The sequence below is a fragment of the Punica granatum genome, unplaced genomic scaffold (genome assembly GCF_007655135.1).
Source record: "Punica granatum isolate Tunisia-2019 unplaced genomic scaffold, ASM765513v2 Contig00555, whole genome shotgun sequence".
Lineage (NCBI taxonomy): Eukaryota > Viridiplantae > Streptophyta > Magnoliopsida > Myrtales > Lythraceae > Punica > Punica granatum.
This window is the reverse complement of record NW_022204410.1, coordinates 24,154-42,697: the sequence shown is the minus strand read 5'-3', so window position 1 is coordinate 42,697 and position 18,544 is coordinate 24,154. Positions and strand designations below refer to the sequence as shown.

General features: G+C 43.3%; 2 protein-coding genes and 1 non-coding gene across 3 annotated transcripts; 1 reads left to right on the top strand and 2 right to left on the bottom strand.

Moving 5' to 3' along the window:
• Positions 1 to 1,938: 1,938 nt before the first annotated feature.
• LOC116191019 lies at positions 1,939 to 5,057 on the bottom strand. The gene is made up of 2 exons (XM_031520218.1): positions 3,078 to 5,057; positions 1,939 to 2,573 (listed from the first exon to the last, which is right to left on the bottom strand). The coding sequence occupies exons 1-2, from the start codon at positions 5,008 to 5,010 to the stop codon at positions 1,939 to 1,941; spliced, it is 2,568 nt and encodes an 855-aa protein (XP_031376078.1). The 5' UTR covers positions 5,011 to 5,057.
• A 231-nt stretch (positions 5,058 to 5,288) lies between these two features.
• Positions 5,289 to 18,254, bottom strand: LOC116191018. Its single transcript, XM_031520217.1, has 4 exons — positions 18,037 to 18,254; positions 6,379 to 7,249; positions 5,421 to 6,336; positions 5,289 to 5,332 (listed from the first exon to the last, which is right to left on the bottom strand). The coding sequence occupies exons 1-4, from the start codon at positions 18,252 to 18,254 to the stop codon at positions 5,289 to 5,291; spliced, it is 2,049 nt and encodes a 682-aa protein (XP_031376077.1).
• Positions 6,626 to 6,732, top strand: LOC116191020. The gene has a single exon (XR_004153140.1). It is a non-coding gene; the product is annotated as a small nucleolar RNA R71 (small nucleolar RNA).
• Positions 18,255 to 18,544: the final 290 nt, after the last annotated feature.

The window sequence follows — 18,544 nt, the reverse complement described above, 5'->3', positions numbered from 1 at the left end:
CCCCCTAGGGTTTTCTAATCTTGTTATGAGGAGTATTTATATCCACAAAAAAAAAAGATTTCCGAAAGATATATGCTGGCTCCAAATTGCGCAAAACTCCTCAATATTGCTCGTAATTCCATCTAAGTCCTCAAAGACCTACAATATCAAATTACACATAATTAAGCACCGACTTCTTATAATTTCTATAAAATTAATAATAATTTAACATGAATTGCACAATAAAATATGAGTATAATATGCCCTTATCAACTTCCCCACACTTGAACTTTTGCTTGTCCTCAAGCAAAATAAATAAGACCAAGGAAAGAAATCTATCAGAGAGAGTACAAATTTTCATATTCACTGATTTAAGCATTTGATATCTCATAATTTATTACTCGTTATTTTGTGGTGCCCACTGCTCAAACCAAACTGGAAACATGTGATCAGAGTACTACAGTTGAAATTAACCAGCTAATCTAGAGAAAGCAAATTTTAATCCAAGCGTTTAGCCTAAGATTTCTATTTCAAAAGTAAATACTCAGTCCTATAAGGAAAAATACACATTTAAACTTCATAGCTGTTAGCAGGCATATAATCCCTCTAATTTTCCCTCTAAGCAAGTCAACAAGGTAGTGAAAGCATATGGTATCTGCTTCGTCCCTAGGTTTTCTTCCTTTTTATTACAAGTCTTAATTTATTTTTTTGTTTTTGCATTCAATTTTTCCTTTCTGTTTAAGAAGCAAATTTTTTTTTTTTTTTCAAGTCCAATTTTTGTTTGAACTTGTGCCTTTCCGCTCTTCTCGTTATAGTGAGTTCATTGAGTCGGCACATCCCGGGCTCATCACCCAAGTGACCGGGTTTTAAAGGGACCCCTACGAACTCTTCCTCACTCTAACATTCAAGTTAGGATACTCATAACTCAATTCTTGAGTCATTAGAGTAAAGGCTATGCTTGCTTTTTTTTTTTGAATGCTCACTAACACTTTTCAGACTTCTTTTATAGGAATCACTAAGTACAAAGCTTCTTCTACCTCTTTCACTAAATGTTAAAGTGCTATTAGAGTAATTAAAAAGAGGATATACTAACTAACTTTGCTTAGAAGTAGACCTGTTTATTTTTCACTTAAGGACTTGACCGACTCTTAAACTTCAAACTCTAGGGCTAAAAACTAGGTAAATTTGATTTCTAAAGATTTGACTAATTAATTTTAACTAAGTACAAAAATCACAACAGTGGTGAGTAGGGCGCCTAAGTGAGTCAATTTTTTTCAAACAATTCCTGAACAAATGCTATCAACAGTATTCTTCGTACAATCTCTAGATTTCAATAATTAAAAAAAATTAAAAAAAAAAAAGAATTTGGCCTAACAATTGCCAGATAACTTAAGGACAATTATAATTCAAGGTGACAGGGAAGTATAACTATTTATCAACAAAGACAGGCATCAGATGTCATGAGTAACAAATTAAATCACAGAATTCAGACATCAACACTATACTCAATTTTATACTCCATATGTTTAGTATCTCCCTTCCCCACACTTAGATTAAACAGTGTCCTCACTGTTCCTAATGTAGCTCTAGTAAAACGAAAATAAAAATAAAGAACATAAGAGAAAAAGAGATACTAGTACTTCCCCGGTTTCGAAAAATTAAGTTGAAGCAATTGGAGTTCCAACTGGTATAGCAATAGAGAGAGTCAGCAGTTGTTATCCACCCTGGCTTCAAAAACAAAAAGAAAACAACAAAAAGAACAAAAATAGCAGATAATCCATCTTAACTAAAACAATCAAATAGCAAATATCCCAAGTCTACCCAATGAGTGGGTGCTTGATAAAGTACAAACCAACAGCAAATCAAAATAAAACAAATGAAGCAAAAGAATTGAGAGCCAACAGGGACTTTAGCTCTCAGACATGGGCTGCCTCCCATGAAGCACTTAGTTTATAGTCGCTAGTTCGACTTTTCCAATTCTTCAACCGAATTTGCTAGATCCACCGTAGTGGCATCACCATCAATATTTTCCCCTTCAAAGTAATGCTTGAGAAGATGACCGTTTACTTTAAAAGTGCGGTCATCTTCTGACTTCAGATCAACTGCACCATAGGGAAAAACATTAGAAATAACAAATGGTCCAGACCATCGAGATTTTAACTTACCTGGGAACAACTTCAAGCGAGAGTTGTATAATAGGACTTTCTGACCAGGCAAAAACTCTCGCTTTAGGATGTTCCTATCATGCCATCGCTTGGCTCGCTCCTTGTATATCCTAGCATTTTCATATGCTTCCTCTCTCATCTCAGCCATCTGATTCAATTGGAGCAATCTCTTTTCACCTGCAGCTTGTAAATCAAAGTTAAGGTATTTTATGGCCCAATATGCTTTGTGCTCAAGCTCTACTGGTAGGTGACATGATTTACCATAAACAATCTTGTATGGGGACATTCCTATGGGGGTTTTGAAAGCTGTCCTGTAAGCCCACAATGCATCATCAAGTTTTAAAGACCAATCTTTCCTAGATGCATTGACTGTTTTCTCTAAGATACGCTTTATTTCCCTATTGGACACCTCAACCTGTCCACAAGTCTGTGGATGATAAGGGGTGGCAATTTTATGAGTAACTCCATATTTTGATAATAATTTTTCAAATTGCCGATTGCAAAAATGTGATCCCCCATCACTTATAATGGCTCTAGGTACCCCAAATCTTGAAAAGATGTTCTTTTTCAAAAATCTGATTACAACTCTGGCATCATTACTTTGTAGAGCAACTGCTTCTACCCATTTTGAAACATAATCAACAGCCACAAGAATATATTTATTTGAAAAAGAAGAGGGAAAAGGACCCATAAAGTCTATTCCCCACACATCAAAAAGCTCAATTACAAGAATGCTATTTTGTGGTACTTCATGTCTCCTAGAAATATTGCCAGTTCTTTGGCATGGAGCACAAGACATAATGTAATTCCTGCAATCATGAAATACTCTAGGCCAATAAAATCCACAAGATAAGATCTTAGTTGCAGTTCTTTCCACACCAAAGTGGCCTCCTGCTTCCTTAGAATGACAGTGTTGTATTATGCTAAGTTGTTCAGTTTCAGGCACACAGCGTCTAATTACTTGGTCAGCACAATATTTAAACAGATATGGTTCATCCCAAAAATAGTATTTCACATCATGCAAAAATTTCTTTTTCTGTTGAGATGACAAACCATATGGTGTGATGTTGCTAACCATGTAATTGACTATATCAGCATACCAAGGTAATCCTTGGATTTCTGCTACATGCAATTGTTCATCAGGGAACTTTTCATTAATGGGTGAATCTAAACAATCAGATTCCAAACGGGATAAGTGATCAGCCACTACATTTTCAGTTCCCTTTGTGTCTCTAATTTCCAGGTCAAATTCTTGTAGCAGTAGAATCCAACGAATTAGCCTAGGTTTAGCATCAGCTTTGGCAAACAAATATTTCAGGGCAGCATGGTCTGTGTATACTATGATCTTAGAACCTATCAGATAAGGCCGAAACTTGTCACATGCAAATATGACTGCTAAAAGCTCCTTTTCAGTTGTGGCATAGTTCTTTTGGGCCTCATTTAAAGTTCTACTAGCATAGTATATTGCATGAAATACCTTACCTCTCCTTTGCCCAAGTACTGCTCCTACAGCATAGTCGCTGGCATCACACATCAGCTCAAACGGAAGCTCCCAATTAGATGCAACGATCACTGGTGCAGAAGTGAGTTTCTCCTTCAATAAATTGAATGCCTGCAAACAATTGTCATTAAAAACAAAAGCAGAATCTTTTTCAAGTAAATTACAAAGAGGTCTAGAGATTTTAGAAAAGTCCTTGATAAATCTCCTGTAGAAGCCAGCATGTCCTAAGAAGCTCCTTACTCCTTTTGTTGAAGTGGGTGGTGGCAACTTCTCTATTATCTCCACTTTTGCTCGATCAACTTCAATCCCTTTCTTTGACACCTTGTGACCTAAGACTATACCCTCTCTTACCATAAAATGACATTTCTCCCAGTTCAGAAGCAGATTAGTCTCCTTACATCTTTTAAGCACACAGCCTAAATTTGTCAGACAAGATTCAAATGACTTCCCAAAAACAGAGAAATCATCCATAAATATTTCAATAAAATTCTCTAACATGTCAGAAAATATAGACATCATGCACCTCTGGAAAGTGGCAGGTGCATTACAGAGACCGAAAGGCATTCTCCTAAAGGCAAAAGTGCCATAAGGACAAGTAAATGTGGTTTTCTCCTGGTCCTCGGGTGCTATATGAATCTGATTGTAACCAGAATAACCATCTAGAAAACAATAATAATCATGCCCTGCAAGTTTTTCTAGCATCTGATCAATGAAGGGGAGGGGGAAATGGTCTTTACGGGTAGCATCATTTAGTTTCCTGTAATCTATACAAACTCTCCACCCAGTCACAGTACGAGTCGGGATTAATTTATTGACCTCATTTTTAACCACAGTCATACCACCCTTTTTGGACACTACTTGAACAGGACTAACCCATTTACTATCTGAGATAGGATAGATAATACCTGCATCCAACAGTTTAAGCACTTCTTTCTTCACTACCTCTTTGAGAGTTGGGTTAAGTCGCCTCTGTGGTTGCACTATGGGTTTGCACTCAGCTTCCAACATTATCCTGTGAGTGCAAATCAAAGGGCTGATCCCTTTGATATCTGCAATAGTCCATCCTATTGCCTCCTTGTGCTCTCTCAGCACGCTTAGGAGTTGTTGCTCCTGATCACCTGTCAAGGAAGAAGAGATAATTATTGGCAAAGTATCATCTATTCCAAGATAGGCATATTTTAAATGGCTAGGCAATGGTTTAAGTTCTAGCACCGGGGACTGTGTCAAAGATGATACTGGTTTTGTCGCACTAGTGCCCAGCTCCTCATAGTAGCGAGCCTTGATTTCTGATACCTTCTCCACAGATTCTTCCTCATGCTCATCATCATCACTCCAATCGTCCAGATCCCTAAGGACTGATTCCATTGTATCCACACCTGCTTTCTCCTCCACAGACTCAGAGATAAGCTCATCAATAATATCAATGGTGTAACATGATTTGCCATCATCAAATTTCTTTATGGCGTCATAAACATTAAAAGTTATTTGTTCATTCATAACTCTTAAAGTGAGCTTACCTTGTTCCACATCTATTAATGCTTTACCTGTCGCAAGGAACGGTCTGCCAAGGATCATGGGCACCTCTCTGTCCTCCTCCATCTCCAAGACTATGAAGTCGACTGGAAATATGAATTTGTCTACCTTCACCAGGACATTCTCAACAATACCCTTTGGATATTTGATACTCCTGTCAGCAAGTTGCAAGGTAATATGAGTTTTCTTGCATTCTCCAAGTCCAAGTTTCCTGAAAATAGACAGAGGCATTAAATTTATACTTGCACCTGAATCGATAAGAACGTTCTCAAAATGAAAATTCCCTATAGTACAAGGAACAGTGAAACTCCCCTGATCTCTTTGTTTGCGTGGTAAGTTAGGCAAGTCCTTTTGGAGAATCATAGAACACTCTCCTGTAAGCATCACAGGCTCACTCCCATCAAACTTCCTCTTTTTAGTGAGCAGATCCTTCATGAATCTAGCATATGAAGGCATCTGCTGGAGTGCTTCTGCAAATGGAATGTTGATTTGCAGCTTTTTAAAAACATCTAGGAATTTAGCAAATTGGGCGTCCAACTGTTGTTGCTTCAATCTTCCTGGAAAAGGGACAGGAGGAACATACGGTTTCACCCCTAGTGACTTCTGCCTTGGTTCCTCCACCTTTTGCTTACCTTTGTCTTTCTCCGGACTCTCCTCCTGAGTTTGAGCTTTTCTATTGACTATTTCCAATTCCTTGCCACTCCTCAGCATTATAGCATTGACACCCTTGGGGTTCTCTTCAGTGTTGCTGGGTAAAGACCCTGATGGTCTATTACTCAATTGCTGAGAAATCTGACTAATCTGACCCTCTAGGTTTCGAATAGTGGCTTGTTGATTCTGTAGCATGGTGTCAGTCTTTTGCATATAGCTCAACATGAGCTCTTCGATTCTCGATTGACTTTGCTGAGGTGGAGCATTCTGAGCAGGGCCTTGCTTTTGGAATCCAGGTGGCGGTTTAAGTGCATTATTCTCATTCCTCCATGAGAAATTAGGATGATTACGCCACCCGGGATTGTAAGTGTTCGAATAAGGCCCTTGATTACTCCGTTGGAAGTTGTTGACAAAGTTCACTTGCTCTCCATTGGGTGAAGCCGAGGGATTTCCAGACATGCATTCAAGAGTCGAATGTGGTCCTGAACACAACTCACAAAAAGCAACCTGATTAGTATTAAAAGAATGTGCTGAGGTGAGTTTACTTACCTGGGTAGTGAGAGCTGAAATCTGGGTTGTCAAATTAGCAATAGTGTCCATGTCATTGACTGATGCCACTCTTGATTTACTTCTTTCATTTTGCCAATTATGTGCACTGGAGGCCATCTCTTCTATCAAAGCACTTGCTTCATCATAATTCTTACCCATCAGTGCGCCTCCTGCTGCAGCATCTACTAGAGACCTCAATGTATCATCCAGGCTAAGATAGAAGACCTCAATTAGGAGATTATCTGGCAATCCGTGATGTGGGCACTTTCTGATTGCCTCCTTGAATCTCTCCCATGCCTCATAAAGTGATTCACCATTGAACTTGGTGAAGTTAGTGATTTCGTTCCTCAATCTTGCAGTCCTAGCTGGTGGGAAAAATCTCCTGAGAAACTTAGATGAAAGGTCGGCCCAGGTGGTGATGGACTCTTGTGGCAGTGAATTGAACCAGGCTCTCGCTTTATCCCTAAGCGAGAAAGGAAAAAGCTGTAATCTAATAACATCATCAGTGACATTATTCATCTTTACCGTGTTACAGTATTGGAGGAATCCTGCAATATGCTCATCAGGACTCTCGTTGGGATATCCTCCAAACTGATTTGATTGAACCATCTGGATGAGTGCTGGCTTCAGTTCAAAGTTATTAGCTGGAATAGTGGGCCTTCTGATCGCAGAACCCATAATAGTAGGTACTGCATAGTCTCGAAGTGCTCTGGCAGCACCCTGTATTTGGCGGTTGATGTCATCATCTGCCATCTCAACTACCTGCAATTCTTCCCTTCTTCTGTTCTCTCTTCTCAACCGATGCAAGGTGCGCTCTATCTCAGGATCTAATGGTAGAAGTTCAGCACTTCTACTCCTGCGCATAGAATACCTGCAAAGAGAACAAGAAATAAACACACAGTAAAGTGCGCCTAAATTAACAATAGAACTAAAGGTGGTCTAATATTAAGTTAATCCCCGGCAACGGCGCCAAAAACTTGATCCCTTTGCAAATATATATAAAAATAAGCTCAAATTCTACCAGCAAGTGTACTGGGTCAGATCAAGTAATATAGTGATGAATAGAGTGTCGATCCCACAAGGATTAATTAAGTACTAAACCTATATTAGATTCTATTATTATCTAAGCAATCAAATTAAGAGAATTAACTAATTAACTACTAATCAACCTAAATCGTCACAAAGAGCAGAAAGAGAATTGTACGAAAATATATCAATTGAAAGTGGGAAAAACAGAATCCACCCTAGTTTCACTAATCAGATTGCCATCATGTTATATAGACTGATAGCTATGTGATTATTCAAGTGAGTTTATCAAGCCTTTAAAATTAAAGTCTTAAACCTCTAATTAATCAATCAGCTCCCGCATCTCTAATTAATAGTGGACTCTAAATTATAATCATACACCTTCCAGTGCTATGATTGTCTAATGCCCTAAATTAATTATCCCTAATGTCTTAGCGAATAACTAACTAGAAACATTGCATTAATCCCTGGATAATCTCTAATTAAACTAATTAACGCAGCTATCGCATTTAACTAATTAGTCTAATCAAGAATTCCTAACAAACACTATATCAACTCCCGTATCAATAGTGTTTCTAACAATTATAACCAATTAAGAATTAAAATTGAAATTATAGGAATTGCAATCATGAATCATCAACACATCTATTAATCCTATAACATGGCGACAATCATCATATTAGCTACCTAGGGTTTCATCATATTCCCACAAAAGAAGCTTAGAATATCATGGAATTGAAAACACAATTATAATTCCAAGGAGTCATTGCAATAGAATTCATATTCAGCAGTAAACTCAAGATATTGAATCCTAAAACAAAAACCCAACAATTCCTTTAAGGAATTATCTCTTCCACAATTCTTCGCTTCAAATCAATTGATCCAGGTGACGGCTCCAGACAAGACCCTCTCCAAAAACTCTCTAGGTTAAAAGAATGGTGAAAGATGGCTCCCCCCTAGGGTTTTCTAATCTTGTTATGAGGAGTATTTATATCCACAACAAAAAAAGATTTCCGAAAGATATATGCTGGCTCCAAATTGCGCAAAACTCCTCAATATTGCTCGTAATTCCATCTAAGTCCTCAAAGACCTACAATATCAAATTACACATAATTAAGCACCGACTTCTTATAATTTCTATAAAATTAATAATAATTTAACATGAATTGCACAATAAAATATGAGTATAATATGCCCTTATCAGCGCGTCGAACAACCGATAGAGCTGCTAGAACATTGTCGGGGATGTCTCGATATGCCCAATACATAGCTAACGGGAGCCCCTAGAGGCCTCGCATCTAGGCCTCCGACAACGGGACCTACTTACACTGTCAAAGCAAAAATCTTCATGGGTTGCTCAGGCAACCCAAAACTGAAGATCTGCGTGTCGTAACAACATTTTCATGCTTACCTGTGTCCATCACTTGTTAGTATTTCTCTTATGATTTACTAGTAATGCCAGGATCACAGGTATCACAAGCATCGCATGAACTACGACAGACTCTGATTCCCGGTCCCACGAGATACGTAGGCGCTCTGTCTTAGAGCTCGAGTCTCGCAATACAAGACGCCGACTTTCGGCGAACTTCTTGCAGGTCAAAGCATGACCGCCCAAGCAGCGGAGTTGGCCTCCGGCAAATCACAATCATTCCTCAGCATCAAAGCCGGTTTCCGGTAGCCCAACAGGTAACCGCCTAGCGGCGAGCCCGGCTTTCGGCAGATCAAACACATCACTGCCACAGAGGTAAGGCTTCAGTGAAACGACTTTCTCCCAGCATCAACGCCTGCCTCAAACAAATCAGCGCTCCTTGGAAGATGTCTCCCCAAGATCGATTCATCTCTACTTCATGTGACGGGTGACAATCTCAACCCAAGAGGAGAATCTTCAGATTAGCACTCCAGGCACTCAGTTGCATCGCAATCAGTTGACAAGTAACGAAGCATTCTGCCACAACATTGATAGCAGCACGGACAAGCTCAGTGATGGAGGAATCACAATGATTTCTTCCGCACCTCATGCAACTCCCCAGCGTTTGTATTTACATTCTGCAAGCATTTTCATCCTGCAATGCATCCCATGCAATTTTACTTTCCTGCATAGGGGTCCGTCCCCTTCGGGTACGTCCCGACTACTTTTCAGCACAGGGGTCCGTCCCCTTCGGGTACGTCCCGACTACTTTTCAGCACAGGGGTTCGTCCCCTTCGGGTACGTCCCGACTACTTTTTCATGCACCATGCAAACCGCCGGGCAAAACACCCCGCACCTTGCAAACCCGCCGGGCAACACGCCCCGCACCCCGCAAGTCCATTGGGTAGGCGCCTTTGAACCATGTTGTTCATTCGGTATGCGCCCCGTGCATATTGTAAACCCTTCGGGTACGTCCCGACTACTTTTCAGCACAGGGGTCCGTCCCCTTCGGGTACGTCCCGACTACTTTTTCCTGCACCATGCAAACCGCCGGGCAAAATACCCCGCACCTTGCAAACCCGCCGGGCAACACGCCCCGCACCCCGCAAGTCCATTGGGTAGGCGCCTTTGAACCATGTTGTTCATTCGGTATGCGCCCTGTGCATATTGCAAACCCTTCGGGTACGTCCCGACTACTTTTCTATTAAGGGGTCCGTCCCCTCGGGTCTGTCCCGACTTTTACATTTATGCATCAGGTATAACATCCCTACATATCCAAAGTAGGAGGGAGAAGACTGTTATTGGAAGTTCCATATCAATCATTGCTATCAAATTGGGGTGCTTCTGAAGTCTTTGGCTGCATCCTCTACTCGAGCATGCAGTCAAAGAGGGGCAAGCTGTCAGCACCCCATTTTGGCTCACCTTTCCAAACAACTATATCAGCAATGATCCAGATTATGACTTGAGCAGGAATATAGAAAACGGCTCGGCAGAGCAAGAAATCACTATTCATCCTCAAGTCGGCAAAATCGAGCAAATGACACATGCATATGATAGAAGGACTCCAGGGGTCACCAAAGGGTAATAGAGTGACTAGAGAGCTCAACAACGTCCAAAACCGGCATTTCCAGTGTACCACATAGATGGTTCTATTTTCCCATAGTTCGCTCGATCATCGGAAGATAGCCAATATTGGACTCCAAAAATCCACTCCAATGCCAAACAGATGAAAGGTGTCCCCAAAGGCATTTTGCAAATCATCTGCTCTATACAGAACAACTTTCTGTATACAGACAACTTTTCAGTGAAAGTCCAAAAATGCCGGTTTCTCGGAGAAAAGTTATTCCAAATATCAGATGCGGCCACACCACACAATCATATAGAGCACGTGCTAAGCTTCAGATTGTCTTTTAGAAGCCATACGAACACCCTGAATGACTTTCGAGCGACAAAACAGGCATACCCTTCTTCGGAAGAGCGTAACCGGAGATTGGATTGATGGAATTACGGCAAACGAAGTTCACACTACATTGCCCTGAAAACTCCAGCGGACATTCGCAATTGGACAAAACAGACAGCAAAACCCTTCACGGTTTCTCGAGTAACCTCCGGGGAGCACAAAAGGCCATTTTCAGTGAAGATCCATATCCGGAGGTCCTCTTTGGGGAAACTTGATGCCGAATGCTTACCTTACACAATGCTAGCCTTCTCAAGGCTCAATGTGGAATCATCGGAACGAATCACACAACTCATCTAGACCCCTCGAGTAATGCTTTAAGGGTCTCAGATGCACTTTTAATATCCTTAGAGGCCCAATCTCGGCAAACAGAGATCACAGTGATCTCCGGATCGCCCAAGAAACTCAGAAAGCAATCTGAGAAATCCAGTTTCGGCCTCCTAGGACACCTCCGGCTCCATATTTGCATTACCGGCTTAAGGGTCAAGTGCCCACGTAATTTGACAATTTATGTCAAAATGACCGACGTGGGATGCAGATACAAGATATGCTGTCAGAAGTGGGCAACCTCGTTCTGAATGCCTAAAAGGAGCAAAACTGGCTTCCGAGCCTCATATAGACATTTGGCAATTTCTCACGGAAAATGCCAATCTCGGACTCTTTAAACTCGTTTCCTCGCGTATATCGATAATTCAACATTCTGTTCGAACCACGAGCGTCGAATGCGCGATCAATCGAGACCCGAGCTTTTTCCCGGTTTCTCCTCTTCGATCGTGGGACCCACAGACTACCCAAGATGAGTCGCCCCTTTGCTCTAGAAGCTTCCTCTTCTTCTTCAATGCAAGAAGCCAGCTTGCATTCTTAGCCAAAATATCCAAAGAGTTTGAAGACAACACTCCAACTCTTCTTCAATGCCATTTAATGCTTTGATCTCTTCCTCATTAATGCAAATGGAAGAGGATAGGGCTAGATATTTCCTTAAGCAAACCGTCCATCCTAAGCATGCCCACTAACGATGCTTTGTTTCCCTAATTGTATCATTAGTTTTGCCTCTAAATTGTCCAAAAGTGATTAAGTTAATCACTTCTCCTCTTGCACACTCTCTCCAAGCTTTCTCCCTCAAGAAAAGCTCTCAACTCCATAGCCAAAACCAGCAAGCTTCAACACTTCAAAACCAAGAGAGAAAAACCGAAGAAACCCGAAGAAAGCTTTGAGTTTCTTAAGTCGGAAGCCGATGTTCATCATCCCGACTTAACTTCAAAAATTCTCGAACTCCATGGACCATATGTTTTGGACCCATGGAGTTCATTGGTGAAATTGGTTTTTCCATTTGAAGTCTTTAAATTATTGTTTCAGGTCATTTAGTGCATTTCGGGTGAAGAATCGTCACTCTCGGGTGAACAGTGCCAGTCGTGTGCCGGCCGCGCACCCGCCCTCGCGCCCGCGCACTCCCGCGCGCCTCCCGTGCACTCCAGCCGTACTCCCCGTGCACCTAGCTCCCCGAACGTGCATCCTTTGCACCCGAGCATCCTTCCAAGCGTTCGACCGAGTCATCCGACTCTCGAACACTTCCCCGACTCTTTCCTCGTATCCCGAGGCTAGGTAAATCACTCTTGACTTAGAGGAGTTAGGGCTTTTACATTATTTGCATGGCTATGGAGTAATATGGTGCACAAAGCATGTTCACTTGCAAGACTTCATGTTTATGCACTTTTACATTATATCATGCATGTTTATCCTCGATTAACATGTTAGCATGTCGGGAAACATTTGGATCGACCCTCGGAAGACCTTCCCGACCCGAAATAAGCAAAAGAGCTCTCGGGTTTGCCTCAAAAAGAGGTAACTGAGACTTGGCTTGCTTTCCTCGGGTTAAGAACGGCCTTCTTAGCCTGATCCAAGTTCGATTCCCGAGTCTTCTCGTGTTTTCTTACATGCATGAAGTCGGTATTGTTTTATCGATTCCTTAAATAATTTGTTTGTGCATGTTTGCATGTTCGAATGCGTTATTCAAATCATGGCAATATCGATTTTCGTTTAATCGTGTCATTTATCATGTTTGTCGTTTAAGCATGCGAGAAATGATTCGAAACAAGACGGGGAAATCTCGTGGAACCCCATTCGGGCCATGGGACCTCTCGGTTATCTCCAAGGAGAAGTGACTGAGAGCCTCTTAGACTCGTACAGGTTGCATGAGGCTTCCTCTTCCCGTTTTGAGTCCGTTCTCGGCTTTCGTGTAATTTGCAATTTACATTATCGTCACAATATCACATGAAAATGTCTTTTCAAAACAAAACATGCATGGATTTGGATATCGATGACTCATTCGGGTCCATTCGGTTACGAGGGTAGTTTCGGTCATTGGACCAAATTATCCTCGATCCTTATGGAATCGTCTTGTTCATCGAGTCGCGAATCGTTTTCACAATTAATGCATTCGACACAACCCTTAAGCATTAATTCCACAAAGGTTAATCGGGACGCTTACATGATTAAACCCACTTCACACTGATAAAGTTTACACGAATTGGCCATTAACTGATAACTCGCGTCGATGAGTTGTCAAATGACGTTGGTGCCCTTTTCAAACTTATCAATTTGAAAACCCGAAACGCGCGGCTCGATGTAGCATGGACGTCTGAAAAGGGCTTCTGTGTCTCAACTTGAGTTTTTACCTGATTCCAAGTAACTCAGGTTAGGATATAGAAGATCTTTCTAGATCACTTCCGGGTAGATCGACCGGTTCTTTGGCTTTTCCGGGGTTCTTACACAACCCTAGACGATCCAGGGAATTGATCGACACCGGCTACAGGCCGAGGTGGCTCGCACTGCAATGTTTCCCCTTTTCTGAAAACAATTTTCAAATAAAGGGCAAAATCATCTTTTCACAATTCAGCGACACCCTTAAGGTTAACATGACCGAAACACTACAGTACAGGATAAGAACGGGCTACCTGTTCAGGTGCAGGTTCATCTGCATAGCCTTTTTTATCTAACTGATGAGTTTCTGTCATCCTAACATAGACTCGGGTAACTAGAACGGTTATCTCTGTCAGAAAACATGCAAAATGCTGATTAACCTTTCACTCGACCTAACCAAACACTAGATAATGGTTAGGAGGAATTCTAGATTCCAAATCTAGAGTCAAAACACGAGTTTGGCTAATTCAGTGGAAATTCAGTGTCACAATACAGAACAACTGTAAAAGCAATCGACGCACATGAGATTTGACTCTCTTTGTCAAGTTTTCAAAACAAAGCCGAATGCTAAAACATTGGCACGTACTTGTTTGTCTAGGGTAGGATTTGCATGCCAAAATACCCCGGATTAATAGCTTGTTAAAACACGTACACTCGATAATAACAAACACCTTGTCTGTTATTTACCTGCTGCGTGTTATCTTTCCGCACCTGTTTGCCATGTGGGTCGAGCTTGATCCCTAGGCCGAATAATATTAGGGTTCAACGCCCTAATCATTGAGCACAGGGTTCAACACCCTAATCAACACTCACAGGGTCCAACGCCCTATTCAGTGAGAGCGTCCATTGAATTTCAGTTCTTCGGTCTTTTCCCTAAACTCACGGTGAGTTAGAGTGGAATAATAACCGAACGCGAAACGACTGAAATTGGACCCTTTTGTAATTTGTATTTATTGTTTTCGAGAGCATTGTAAGGATTTTATTTTGTACATTTATTCTGTAAGAATTCCAATCGGTGAGCGAACGGTCTGAGTGTCGAATTAATCGAATCGGTCTAATGCTTGCCCAGATAAAAGTAAATCTAAGAACTCGCGGTTCTGGTTCACGCAGGGATTCAACCTCCATGGTTCGATGAACTGTAATGCAAGATTGTGAACCAACTTCCCGACATACGGGTTTACTTCTCTCTCGGCTTCTCAATCGACATCGTTTAATTCACCGAATCTCCAGTGTCAAAACGTGCGAGCCTAGTGCAGCTTAATTCATGCGGTAAATCATAAAACATGCAAGCCTAGCAAACCAGAGTACCGAAAGGGCGTGCGGGATATAGGCCCGCACGTAACATGAACCCCCGAACACGGATTTTCCGGTTCCGCACAGATCAATGCCTTAAAAACAAACTAGGTGTTCCATACCCCTAGACCCGAGTAACTTATCCGCCCTCGACCTTCGGGTCGTAAAATGATAAGTGTCGACTCCTTCTCTCACGCGTGTCCGCCACGCGTCCCCACGGGAAGGTGGACACTCCCAAGTCGCGCGATCCAAAAGCGCGCAATGCGGGCCCCGACGAGAGTCCACATTCGGGTCCGTACAGCCACGACCGCCCTAAAGGGTTTCCGGTCATTCCTCTCTTTTATCCTAACTTTTGCCTAGGCTGCCCCAAAAGGGGTTTTCGACCTAGCGGGCTCGATTCTTTTATCTCTCAAGTTTGCAAAGGCAAAGGATTTGAAGGATTCGATCTCCGAGTGCATTGTGTTCTGTCTCCATCGAGGAGTGGTGTCTGTTGCTTCCCCTTTTCGTCGGAGTTTGTTGACTGTTTTTGAATTGGCGGTGCCGGTGCTTTTGGTGAACGTCGGCGTTGCCTTGTTTTGTTTGTTGGCGGATTTTTCCCGCTTCTTTTCTCTCTCTCTTCATTGGCGGGTTTTTCCCGCTTCTTTTGGCTCTGTTTTTTTTTTTTGCAGCTAGGGTTTGTTTTGTGCCCTTGGATTTGCTTGAAACTCCTCGACTTTGGATTGTCGAAGCCGCTTTGGTGTGCTTCGCCTCATGGAGACTTGTTGCGTGTTACTAGCCTATTTTGTGAGGGTCAGCTTTCTTGGAAGTTTGATTCTTGTGCACTCGGAAGTCGAACTTCGTGTCATTTGCCCTCGCAATCTCTTTAGGTGAATTCCCCTATTGTCTAGAAGGAAAATACAAAATTGCCTTAGGGAATCAATGGTCTGGGTTGTCCTGGTGCTTGTTGTGGAGGAGGCCTGGTCTTGACGCAAATGACCAGGAGCGTTCCAACGCCACTTGCTGGAGTCACCCACTATGGCGACCTCGGGGTGAACTTCAACCAGGGAGGCCCCAGTGTACGTCGCTTGCCGAGGTTGTGCTAGCGCGAACTTCAACCGGGGATGCCCCAGTGTACGTCGCTTGGAAATGCTTATCATGGGTGGATGATGTATGAGGTGGTCTCGGTGCGAACGTTGAACGCGAATGCCCTAGTCTTCATCGTCGATGTGACTCGTGGTGGGCGGTTTGTGCAACCGTCGCCCCTGACCGTCTCTTGTTATCAATGTCAATTGAAATGGTTGCGTTGATGGCATATGACTCGCTCAGTTGGTTTTTTCTTTAGCTTTGTAGGAGGTACCTCCGTGCCGAACTCCTTCCCTGTCAAAGTATAAGGGAGGAGGCTCAAGAGGAGTTCTCAGAAAGGCGTGAGCCCGTGCAAAGACGACAAAGAGGATGGTGTGATAGGCGACTGTGCGGTAGAATATGCGGTAATAAATATAGGGTAGACCCATGGGAAAATCCCTTTTTGTCTTGCGCGCAACCCATGGGGTACCGCGTGCAGACGACATTTGTTTCGGGGAATCTGGTCATCTCCACTCTAGAGTGGTTAGACCGTGACTGAGGTCACGTAAGCATATTTTCCCTAATTGAGAGTAGGTATGCGCAGCCGTCCTAGGGAAGACTCGAGGAGCTGGGTCCCATGAGGATAGGTGAGTCGAACAAGTCCAACAGAACTAATAGGGCGTCGCAAAGACTGTCCTAATGTCCTGTTTGAAGGATTTGTTCATGTCGGGAGCCCATTTGTGGGAATGGATTTAAATTAAAGCAAAAGAGAGTTTAAAGAAGACTGCGCATGTTGCCCCGGTGTTTAGTCGGCGGCGACGGCGGAGGACGGGTGGGACCCATTCTTTGGTCGGAAGCGCGACGGTGCTTGTGCCTACTGTTGCAGGTGGGAGGGTTATGCTCTGTTTGTGGAGCTGTCACTTTCGGCCTTTGCAGTGAAAGGATTAGACTTGCACCTCGAAGTACCGCTTGGATGAATTTGAATCCAGGTCGATTTTGGATTTCAGATGAGTGAAAGCAGTAAATGCAGGGTGTCAAAACCTAGAAGCAGTAAATGCTGGGCCTGAAGCCCGGTGCAAGGTCGAAACCCCAATGCAATAAATACAGGGCCGGAGCCCGATGCAGGGTCGAAGCCCAATGTGGTAAATGTGGGGCCGAAGCCCGATGCGAAGCCGAAGCCCAATGCGGGGCCGAAGCCCAATAGTAGGGCCGGAGCCCAATGCAGTAAATGCGGGCTTGATAGGAAAGTGCAAGAAATGTGAAAGCAAAGGTCAATGCTGAGGAATAGCGCAGGGCCCTGCAAAGCGGTGACTCTGATTTGCTTGCGGTCTTGCTCTGTCGAGCAAGGATAGGGACTTAGTGTTGAAATCCCAAGGAGCTGGATGAGAGACGTTTGTTGTCTCAATTGTGGTCGCTCAGTATTCAGGATGTCTTCTTGTTGAGAATTTCCGGCAATGGGAAAAGAAAACAATGAAGGAGCATGAATTGTTCAGGATTTCAATGCAAGAGTGTAGGGAAGCGAACTGGCCTGGTAGGTGTCGTGCGAGCACACCGAGAGACATGCATTGATACGTTGAGCATGCGTGTATAAGTTGGTGTGAACATGCTTGGACATGTATGAGGCACGCTTGATCTTTTGTAGATGCGTGGGGGTCGCGCGGAGAGATGTGCTTCCGATCATGCGGTGACGCTCTTTGTCAGGAAGAAATTATTGTTGGTTAGTCTCGCCTTGGAAGGTGGGTCAGCCCTCAGTCCACGGCTCGCTTGCCATGAAGGAAAGGTGAAGGCCGCAAGTGATCTGTCCGCGAAGGTTGGCACGACTCGCCTGTCGTGCAAAGTGGGTGGCCGGGATGGATGGCCTTTGGTCGCAGCACGTCTCGCCGTGGAGAGGTGAAGACCGCGGGTGGTCTACCCGCGAAGGTTGGCACGACTCGCCTGTCGTGCAGAAACGCGTTGTAGCTGCAAAACTGTAAATAAATGGAATGCATGCGATGCGTAAGTTTTGAAAGCTAATGCCATTGCATTGATTTGATTTAAGTTCCTTAATTTGCAAAGATAATTAGTTTGGAAAAGGGAACTTAAACATTAAACCGACAAACTATTGCAACCCGAGCACTGAATGAGTGTCATGTAGGTCCGAGCGGGGCAAAAAGGCGTTGTCCACTGCTAAACCTAAGGATGGGAGACCTTGCATGCTTTTTCCCGCGTTGGGTCCAGCATAGCGCTCAAGCACGCTATCTCCCGGTCTTGGTTCGCCATGTGTGCGCGTGTCTGAGCCATCTCCCTCTGAAGCTCTCTCTGATCCGTGGGTTCTGCACGAATGTCCACAAGCTCGCAGCGGAGTCGATCTCGCTCTTCCCTGATGGACTGCAACTCTGTGTGCCTGGCTCCTTGGACGGAGCTCTCTGCATCTGGAACATCTGCTTGTGGTGCCTGCGTTATTCGTGACATTCGTAGCCGACGAACAGGTGCAAGTCCGTGCAGATGGAACTGATCCACTTATGCTGCAGTAGCTGAGAAAGCTCGCTCATCATCAGTGGGATGCTCCGGGAAGTAAAGTTCCCGAACGATGCGAGTATCCCACAAGCGTTGAACTTCCTGAACCCGTAGAAACCCGTCTGGAAGTGAAGCTGTCGTGTCTGCCCACATGAAGCGGTATGGAGTACGATCCGCCTCTGTAGGGATATCCTGTAGACCACCAAGTTGTCTGATGACTCGGGCTGGATAGATGAGTGTGCTCC